Here is an 11,402-nt window from a genome sequence, read left to right as displayed (position 1 = left end):
GGTCTTACTAGTCCTATTGAGAATCAGGTTGCTCGGGATTTTCTGAATATTTTCTCTCGGGAAAATATTTTTGATGATTCCTGGGGGACTGATTTGGACGAAGTAAGGTCTATAACTAAAAAGTTTCAAAATATGAAAGTTCCAGGTGATGATGGAATTTTCTATATCCTCATAAAAAAACTCCCAGAGAGTACCTTGTCTTTCTTGGTAAAATTATTTAACAGATGTTTCCATTCGGCATACTTTCCTGATAAATGGAAAAATGCAAAAGTTGTTCCAATTTTGAAGCCGGATAAAAATCCAGCTGAAGCTTCTAGCTACCGCCCAATAAGTTTGCTTTCTTCAATAAGTAAACTTTTTGAAAAGATAATTTTGAATAGAATGATGCTTCACATCAATACGAACTCAATTTTTGCAGATGAGCAGTTTGGATTTCGCCATGGGCATTCAACTACTCATCAACTCTTGAGAGTTACCAATTTAATTCGTTCAAACAAATCGGAAGGCCACTCAACTGGAGTTGCTCTTCTAGACATAGAAAAAGCATTCGACAGTGTTTGGCATGAAGGTTTGATTGCTAAATTGAAAAAGTTTAATTTTCCACATTATATCATGAAATTAGTTCAGAATTAATTAATTCTGCAGGTAAATTATCAAAATTCCAAATCTGATCGACTACTTGTTAGAGCAGGAGTTCCTCAGGGTAGCATTCTTGGGCCTATATTGTATAACATTTTCATTTCGGACCTCCCTGATTTGCCTCAGGGTTGCCACAAATCTTTGTTCGCTTATGACACAGGCATTTCCGCTGAAGGAAGAAGTCTTCGTGTTATTTGCAGCAGACTGCAGAAAAGTTTAGATATTTTCTCTTCTTATTTACAAAAATGGAAGATTTCTCCCAACGCTCCCAAAACTAAACTTATAATAGAGCTTCATTTTTGAAACCTAGTAGTAGTCACATAGTCACTATGAACGGAGTTCCAATTTCCTGGTCAAACCAAGTGAAATATCTTGACCAAAAATTAACATTTAAAGATCACATTGAGGGCATTCAAGCCAAATATAACAAGCATATAAAATGTTTGTATCCTCTTATAAACAGGAAATCCAAACTTTGCCTGACGAATAAACTTCTAATATTTAAACAAGTTTTTAGACCGGCCATGCTTTACGCTGTGCCAATATGGTCTTGTTGCTGCACTACCAGGAAAAAAGCACTTCAAAGGATTCATAACAAAGTTCTGAAAATGATTTTGAAGTTGCCTTCCTGGTACAGTACTACCGAAGTACATAGAATTTCGAATGTTGAGACTTTAGAACAAATGTCCAACAAAATAATTAATAATTTCATGCAAAAATCGTTGCAATCCTCAATTGCAATGATTAATTCCCTTTATACTTAGATAAGATTTAGTTTTAGTTTTAAGTTTTAAGATATCAATTGTTATACTAACATGCAGGTTAAAAAACCTGTTTAAAATACTGAATTGCCAAGACATGAACAATGTAAAAACACTTAGATATATCATAACAATTAAGGCTGGTACGTTACTGCAGTAACTGGAGCACCTAGGTTAAAATGAAGTGTAATTTATTTTGAATTTGCAACAATTAAAGAGTTAAAAAAAAAATTGTTGCCAAATAGCTTTTAGTGCAGCTTAAATACGGGTTTCAAATGGTTCTCAATACGTTCGTAATACAACCTTTTTGCAGCAATTCAATCTTGAAGAGGTTCGAAAATATACCCTACAGAACCTTCTCCAGGATGGGCCAACTAGACAGATTCTATTCTTAATGAGGTTTTGGTGGATGTATCAATGGCAAAGTAGCCTTGACCAGGGTTTTATGAATGTTGTTATATAGTTGCTTTGTATTACTTCAAAAAACTTAAAATGTTACTTGGGAGAGAAGAGAGCCAACTGTTATCGGACTTAGTTTCCGTACTACAATAGCTGGTAAACCACTATCATCTATCCCTGCAAGGAACTCAGTATCAGCTTGATTTTTAAGTCGCAATTAATGTTGCATACAAGACAAAGAGATAGTAGTATCCGATGGTAGGTAATTTGGGAAAATAATTATATTTAAATTGAACATTAACTTCGAGAACGATGACCCAGAATAAAGTTGAACGTGTTAGAATCATGATTCTAGCTTGTATATTTGTAAGTCATATTTAAAATAAAACTTTCCTCAATAACAAAACCCCATATGACATACGGCTGGTACACTTTCGAACTCAAAATCCCACGCTTAAAACCATACATTCCTAAAATCCATACGGTACCACATTCTTTTTCTACCTCTTTATCCCAACATTTTTTTATTCCATTCCCAGAAAGTCACAATATTTTCAGTGAAGCACCATCCCTTAAGCGGCCACAACTTTTTCGTCAGCGTCTTTTCTAGTTAGGTTACTACCTACAAGAAGCGCTCGTAGCACCATTCTTTCCGGCTGTTTTGCTGCTCTTTTGGCTGTAACGGAAATACCTACATCGGGTTCAGACCCCCCCACCTAGAAACTGGATAAGGTACTTACCAGTACATAGACGGCGAACGGCATCACCACCACCGCCACGAGCAGGTCGGCCAACGCGAGCGACACTATGAAATAGTTGGTCACCGTCTGTAAAGTCCGCTCCCGGCACACGGCCAGTATCACGAGCACATTGCCGAAGAGCGTCAGGATCGGAAACAGCACCAGGATCAGGCCCCAGTAGTTGTAGTGGTCTGCAAAATGAGAATGGGGGGTGGAAAACAGGAAAGAGTAGAATTTAGTGAGGTTATGAATGTTCGTTCGTTGTTTAGGATTTGAACTTATAGCTGCCCTTCGTTAACAATGGCTGGTTTGTGGGGGTTGTTTTTTTCGAGTGAGGATTCTGGGCTGGTGGGCACTAACAATGGAGCAAACATTTGAGCAATAAACCCCTTTTACAGTGATGCTAATCTGGGAGATAAAAACTGCACAAACCGAACCGTGGATTCACTATTTGTTAGCCTTACCCACTGAATAGATGGTCAAACGCAAATTAATGCAAGTCAAATTTTCAATCAATGTTTAGAGCTGAAACAATTCTTAAAACATTTCACTAGTCATACATATTTTCCTCGTGAACCAAAACTTCACATCCATGAATGTGTACTCTTTCGCAGTTAAATATTTGTGCAGCTTTCCGTAGATTTCATCCGCAACAAAACTCCAAACCGAAAAGGCATACCATTTATCCTGTATCATGTTGCTAGACTGTTTACCATCGGTGCCTGATACAGACATTTCTATTCGAAAAAACGTTGCGACTGCTACATCAATTGAGAAACTGTTGAATGTAAAAAATAGTCTATTCTTGGACGGTATCTGAAAAGAGCATGTTTATTAAAATTAATAGGGGGGTCTCAACTTTTTAACGACTATAAACTTCTGTATCTGGCACCGATGCTGTTTACACACCAACCTGCAGCATCAATCTCCACTGACTGTGATGGTGCTTACCACATAGTCCTACGAACGCAACCGGTGAACGAGACGACGGCTGACAACTGAACACAATCAAAAAACCTCATATCTGCGCTGTAATTGCGCCTTCTCCATCCTGACTGACTGACTGAGAGATCCAGCCAGCAGGCAGGTAAATAGCAGCAAAACAAATATCCTGAACTAGGTCTTTCGTCCCGGCAGTTTCAAAAGTGGTACAAAGCCTCTACAGCCTCGCTATATAAAGCATGGAGTGGCACCCGGCAGTAGGTTAGAAACGATACCATTAACAGAGTACAGCAGACCATGGGTATAAATTTGATTTCTTTCTGGATCGTAATATAAAATTATGACATCTCAATATTAATAAATTTTAATTTTGAACCAGACTATGAAATCCCGTGCTGGAAGTTCGCAAACGAAGCAGGGGGTGGCCGGCTGAAAAGGCAGAATTGCTGCAGAAAAGTCGGAAAGCCAGACGACAAGTTTATTGCATGGACCACGAGGATGACAAGGACGACGACGATGAAGTTGGTGTTACTGCCGGCTTTTTCATGGATTTTAGTAGCTCAGTGGAGTAGGTGTAGCCAGCCAGTTTGTGTGTGTGTGTGTCAGATGAGGATCGAGACTTTATACAGGAAGTCATCCGAGGCAAAAGTGTGCAATGGTTGTATGCGTCGGTCTGTATGTACCTACAGAGACTGAGTTCACTGGAATGTATGCAAAGGCAATAAAGTATGGAAACTGTAAGACATTATAATTTGTGGCGAAAGTGACACTCATGATGTCCCCTTCCCTGCGGTAATGGCTGTCGAGAGACGTAGGGCGAAGAGTAAACGAGTGCCTGGTCTGCCGGAAGTGAATTGTGTTTGCGAGGGGTTTAAAGCCGGAAATTTATTGGAAATAAACTGGTTTCGAGCGATAAGCGTCGTCAGAGGGTGAGAGTCAATATTTTACTGGTCGTAAATTTTGCTAATAATTTCGGAACGGAAATGGACTGGGTAGTTTGGTGATTGCAGATATTTGTTAGTTATCCAAAATGCCTGGTGGTGTTATGAGCGAATCGATTTGATGGGAAATATGTACTAAAGGTTGAACACGAAAAAATCCTGACGCTTGAAGAACGCTGCCTTTAAGGGCAAAGGAAGTCGACCACCCGCATAACAACGTCCGATTTGAATTTTTTGGATGAACCGTTCGCAAGAATGAACCAATTACATACACATATCCAAAACAGCAGAATGAACACAAGCGTTTGACTGTTCTTATCCGAAAAAGTATTGTTATCTAAGGACTGATCTCATTCGGTAATAAGTTCCAGAAATAGAGCAAGACCATGTTGGTTCGATTCCCAATGCAGTCTTAGAATTTGATGTATTTCAAAATAGCTTGTCTTTCCTGATCATAAGATATCATTGTAAATGCCATAAAATATGAAACTAGCTGAGTGTGCCCGGCCTTGCTCGGAATTGCATATAAGATTGAGTTGCTTTATTGTAAGTAGCCCCCCCCCTCTTATCTAAGGCGCTACCCCCTATGACCATCTCCTTATACCTTCACATGCCAAATTTGGTTCCATTTGCTTGATTAGTTCTCGAGTTATGCAGAATAGAGAATTATTTTCCATCATATTCTTGTTTTCGTAAGGGGTCATTCAAAAGTTACGTAGTATTTAGAGGCGAGGGGTGGTTTGGTCTTTTTTTCGCGCCTTATCAACCGAGACAATTTTATAGCTTTTTTATAGGGTTTTTCTCCAAGTATAATAAGATATGGGTATTTCCGGAGCCTGCATGACATCTAGAAGCCGGAAATGCATGTTTGGCGTCATTTTGACTTCCAATATGGTGACTTCCAGTTTGCTGAAAAGCTGCGAAAACTCGTCAAATACCATTCAATATGGGAGTTTCCGGAACGGTATGACATATAGAAGCCGGAAATGCATGTTTCGCCCCATGTTGAAATCCAAGATGGCAACTTCCGGTTTGCTTTAAAACTGCAAAAAATCGTAAAGAAATAGGCCTGGATAATATAATTATCCGGATAGACCTATCCAGTGGATAGAAATAAACGGAGTCTATCCCTATCCACATTTATTTCCCTCCGGATAATATCCAAGTTAAAATTATCTGGATAATTTAACTTGGATATTATCCATTATTTTTCCCTCCGGATAGTATCCGGAGTACTCCGAGCAGTTTATGTTTAGAATAGGGATGTTTGATATCAAATATGAACTCCTAAAAATGGGTATTTTTAGAATCGGGATGATGTCCAAAGGCCGGAAAATGACATCCAACGCTTACAGTTTCATAGAAAGTGGGAAATACTGTCAAATACCCACCAATATGGGTATTTTTGGAATTGGGGTGATGTCCAGAGTCCAAAAATTGGTATTTGACGCCATTTTGAAATCCAAAATGGCTGCTTCCGGTTTGATAGAAGATGTAAAATACTGTCAACTACCCATCAATATTGGTATTTTAGGAGTCGGGGTGATGTCCAGAGGCCGGATATTGATATCTGACACCATTGTGATGATGTATGATACTATCTTAGAATCCAAGATGGCGGCCATTAGGTTAAGAAAAAGTGGCAAATACCTTACAATATGGATATTTTCAGAACGGGGATGACGTGTAGATGCCGAAGATCGATACCCGATGCCATTTTGAAATCCAACATGGCGGAACTCGGATTAAGAAAAAGTGTCAAATACCTCACAATATGGATACTTTTATAATCGGGGTGATATCTAGATGCCGGAAATCGATGTCCGATGTCATATTGAAATCTAATATGGTGGCTTCCGGTTACAGAAGAAGTGTCAAATACCTTACAATATGGGTATTTTCGGAACTGGGATGACGTGTAAGTGCCGAAAATTAATGTTCGACGCCTTTTTGGAATCCAATACGGTGGCCAATGGGTTCAGAATAAGTGTCAAATACTCTACAATATCGCTATTTTCAGAACGGGGACGGCCGGTAAAAGCCGAAAATCGATGCCGTACACCATTTTGGAATCCAACGTGGCAACCATCGGGTTCAGAAAAAGTGGCAAATACCCTGCAATATGAGTATTTTTGGAACGGGGACGACATGTAGATGCCGAAAATCAATGTCTGACACCATTTTGAATTCCAAGAAAGCCATTAGTTTCAAACAGAGTTTCAAATACCCTACAATATGGCTACTTTCGGATAGAAGACGACGTGTTGAGGCTGAAAATCAATGTCCGACACCTAACTGGAATCCAAGATGGTGGCCATTGGTTTTAAAAACCAGTGAAATACCTTAAAATATGGGTTTTAGTGGCAATCGGGTAAGGCATGAAGACCTAAAATCGATTTCCAACGCCATTTTGAAATGTAATATGGTGGCCACCTTTTTTATAAAATATGTTAAATATTATACGATATAGTCACCATATTGGATTCCTAAATGACATGAGACATCAGTTTTCGGCAGCTATACGTCATCCTCGTTCCGAAATAACCAATATTTAAGGGAATTGGCTACTTATTTTAAACCCAATGGCCATCATCTTGAATACCAAAACGGCATAGGATATCATTTTCCGGCCTTTGAACATCACCCAGATTCCTAAAATGTCCATATTGATGGGTATTGACAGTATTTTCAATTTTATATAAAACCGGAAGCAGCCATTTTGGATTTCAAAATGGCGTCGGATATCAATTTTGGGCCTCTGGACATAACACCGATTTCAAAAATACCCATATAGATGAGTATTTGACAGTATTATCCACTTTTCATGAAACCAGAAGCCGCCATTTTTTATTTAAAAATGGTGTCGGATATCAATTTTCGGCCTCTGGACATCACCCCGATTTCAAAAATACCCATATTGATGGGATTTGTCAGTATTTCCAACTTTTTATGAAACCGGAAGCCGCCATTTTGGATTTCAAAATGGCGTCGGATATCAATTTTCGGCCTCTGGACATCACCTTGATTCCAAAAATACCCATATTGATGGGTATTTGCAAGTATTTCCCACTTTTTAAATAAACCGGAGGCCACCATTTTGGATTTCAAAATGGCGTCGGATATCAATTTTCGGCCTCTGGACATCACCCCGATTCCAAAAATACCCATATTGATGGGTATTTGACAGAATTTTCCAATTTCTATGAAACCGGAAGCCGCCATTTTGCTCAATTTCTTGAAATTAGTAAAACAGTTCTCCCGGGCGCCCCGCTTCCTTTGCCCTTAAGGCATTTTTTGAGCAACATTTTTCAAAATTTCACTGAATCAAGCTAAGAGTGTATAGAATCACAGAAGGCATAAGTTCATTTAATTACATCATAGCTTAATCGGAGCAATCACGTCGCGATTCGATCCTGCACGATCCTGGTAGTTTTTTTTTTTTATCCAGTTCGATTATTTGAAAGGTTCAATCGCGTTAGCTTTACGGAGCCGATAATTCATTGTTCACTGTTTGCAACAAAATTCACTTATATCTACGTCTAGTAGCCGAATACTCGCGGCTTACTCGAGGTTAGAGAGGTACATTGTCGAAGGATAGGATCAGGGGAGGAGTTTGGGGGTAAGGTTTCGTTGTCTCATCAGAGCGTTGTCGCCAGTATGAATAGTAGTGCGGTTCTAGTTTCGTCTGGAGTTCGACCGGCTATGGTGACCAGTGGGCGACGATGAGACTCATCGAGACGGGGGGACAAGACAAACAAAAACTATTAAAGAGAGACAAAAGACAAAGGAATTAAATTCTTATACTAGACATTTGAAGAAACACATAAACCGACTGCATATAGCAGATATCACGAGTTCCCAACACGTTTCTGATGGGAACGTAGGGTTGTCTTTCTTGGGCCTCGAGGGTATTCAAAAGTCGCTCCCTGGCGGCGTCATTATCCGTACATTGCCAAACTGCGTGATCGATGTCATCGTAACCGTTCCCACACCGACAGATGTTGCTGTCCACGAGGTTTATTCTATTGAGATGAGCATCTAGCGACTAGTGGTTGGACATAAGCCTACTCATCACACGAATGAAGTCACGACTTAAGCCCAAGCCTTTAAACCACGCTCTCGAAGAAACATTAGGAATGATTGAATGTAACCACCGTTAAAGATTTTCAGTGTCCCAATTGGTTTGCCAAATCGGAAGGGTACTCTGAACACAAAGTCACTTTCAATCGAAAATCGTCAAGCGACGATGAAGCTGTCAACCATCACTTTCAATTGAAAGTCATTCTGTCTTCTCTTCGAGCAGATCCCCGTCAACATCAACAGAACCACTTTCGATCAGTTTTCATGCTGCTTGTTTTGGCTTGACTTGAGTTAATTTCTTCTTTCATTGTCATTTTTTGCATTGAAACGAAGCTGTTCGATCCAAATTCATGCAGTTTTTATGACTTGTGTTGCTTGTTCACTCGGTTCATTTTAGCGTATGCGCATAAATCTGTGCACGTGGATGTCAAATGTATCACTGTCGGGTGGTTTGTTTACCCATCAATATGGGTATTTTTTTTTAATCGGGATGACGTCTAGAGATCGAAAATTGATATGCGACGCCATTTTGAAATCTCAGATGGCGGCTTCCAGTTAAAAAAAAGAGGGAAATGCTGTCAAATACTTATCAATAAAGGTATTTTTGGAATCAGGATGATGTCTAGAGGATGAAAATCGATATCCGACGCCTTTTAGAAATCCATGATGGCGGCTTCAGATTTCAGATTAAGTGGAAAAAATACTGTCAAATACCCATAAATATAGGCATTTTTGGAATCGGGATGGCGTCTAGAGGCCGGAAATCAATATCTGACGCCATTTTGAAATCCAATATGATGGCTTCCTATTCCAGAAAAATGGGAAATGCTTATGCCGTCCCATCAATATGGATATTTTTGGAATCGGGGTCACGTCTGGAGATTGAAAATCAATATCCTACGCCATTTTGAAATCCATTCCGGTTTAGGGATATTTTTTTTTAATTCTATCAAATACCAATACAAATCGAAATCCGACGCCATTTTGTAATCCAAGACGGTGGCTTCAGATTTGCGGAAAAGTGTCAAATATCCTAAAATATGGTTATTTTCAGAATGAGGATGAGACGTAGATGCCGAAAATTGATGTCAATCCGTCTTTAAATCTAAGATGGCGGCTTTGGTTCAGAAAAAAAAAACTGTGAAATACTGCCAAATACCGATCAAAGTGGTTTTTTTTTGGAATCGGCCTGACATGTAGAAGAAAGAAATCGATGTCCGACGCCATCTTGAAATTCAAGATGTTGGCTTCCGATTTCAGAAGAAGTATCAAATAGCTTACAAATGGCATCGAATATCGATTTACAGCATCTACGCGTCGTCCTCGTTCCGAAAATATCCAGATCTTATTGGATATTAGATTCCAAAATGGTATCGGATATCGATTTTCGGCATTCACACGTTGTCGCCATTCCGAAAATACTCATATTGTAGGGTATTTGACACTTTCTGAACCCAGATGGCCACCATATTGGATTTCAAAGTGGTATCTGATATCCATTTTTGGCATCTACGCGTTGTCCATGTTCCGAAAATAATAATATTGTAGGGTATTTAACACTTTTTCTGAAACCCTATAGCAGCCATATTGGAGTTCAACATAGCATCGGATATCGATTTTCGGCAGCCACGCGTTGTCTCCGTTCCGAGAATACCCATATCTTAGGGTATTTGACACATTTTATGAAACTTGATGACCACCATCTTGGATTCCAAAATGGCATCGAATATCGATTGTCGGCATCCCCGTTCCGAAAATACCCATATTGTAGGATAGTTGACGCTTTCTGAATCCTGATGACCGCCATATTGGATTCCAACATATGGCGTCGGATATCGATTTTTGGCATCTACGCGTTGTTCCCGTTCCGAAAATAACCATATCTTAGGGCACTTCATAAAACCAATGGCCACTATCTTGAATTCCAAAATGGCGTCGGATATCGATTTTCAGCATCTACGCGGCATCCCCGTTCCGAAAATACCCTATTGTAGGGTATTTGACACTTATTCTGAAACCCGATGGCCGCCATTTTGGATTCCAAAATAACGACGAATATCGATTTTCAGAACGGCGCTGGTGGTGTAGTGGTAAGCGTGATTACCTCTCACCCCAGCAGGCTGGGTTCAATCCCAGTCGACGCCGCCGGGATGTTCTGAGGCATAACATCTCTGATCACGCCTTCCTTCGGATGGGAAGTAAAGCCGTTGGTCCCCGGTTCATGAGTTGATGGGTCGATAGGTAGGGTCCAGGTGTGGGAGCTGCCTTCCTGGCACGTCGATTTTCGGCACCTTCGCGTCGTCCCCGTTCTGAAAATACTCGTACTGTAGGGTATTTGAGACTTTCTCTGAAACGATGGCTGCCATCTTGGACTCCAGAATGGCCACGTTAATTTAATTTTAGTTTAATATAAAATAATATATCATTACTACACACAATCCGGATGCCATCCCTATCGGTAACCGATATTGTGCGGATACTATCCGGATACTATATTTTGATGCCTGCGTCGTCAGGTCGTGACCAGTCGAATGAGCCCCGAATTGAAGTGAAAGTGGAAAAAACTAAGGAAGCAGTTTTCGAGTCATTAATTGCGTCAATTGAAACAAGTCTTTGCTTCAAATGAAATGAACTGAAGCACTTGACGAACAAAACAAGTGATAGTCCAGTCATGTTTGAAAAGAGGAAATATTGCTCGAAATGAAGCCATGAATTTTAATTGTGATGTAAACATTCATTCACGTAAACTTGTATTTCATTTCACGCAACCGAGCAACTTGTAAACAATGTTATTTACAATGATGGGCTTTTGTATACAATATTTGCTACGTTGCATGAAATGTATCAGAACTTAACATGATATATAATGTAAACTTATATGATATGTGACGCTCCATTTA

At 39.7% G+C, this 11,402-nt stretch overlaps 1 protein-coding gene across 1 annotated transcript in view; it reads right to left on the bottom strand.

The window, feature by feature from the left end:
* Positions 1-2,421: 2,421 nt before the first annotated feature.
* The window catches only part of LOC135705010 (dopamine D2-like receptor), a 51,209-nt gene continuing 42,228 nt past the window's right edge, over positions 2,422-11,402 (bottom strand). Inside the window, exons 2-3 of the mRNA XM_065226560.1 lie at positions 2,540-2,730; positions 2,422-2,475 (exon numbers count right to left, since the gene is read on the bottom strand). Coding sequence (XP_065082632.1) covers positions 2,422-2,475; positions 2,540-2,730 — 245 coding nt within the window. The remainder of the gene's footprint in view (positions 2,476-2,539; positions 2,731-11,402) is intronic.

Source organism: Ochlerotatus camptorhynchus, unplaced genomic scaffold (assembly GCF_037179485.1).
Source record: "Ochlerotatus camptorhynchus isolate MF236.1 unplaced genomic scaffold, CSIRO-AGI_Acam_v1.1 ptg000256l, whole genome shotgun sequence".
Lineage (NCBI taxonomy): Eukaryota > Metazoa > Arthropoda > Insecta > Diptera > Culicidae > Ochlerotatus > Ochlerotatus camptorhynchus.
The sequence above is the reverse complement of the archived record's forward strand: the minus strand, read 5'-3'. Positions and strand labels throughout refer to the sequence as shown.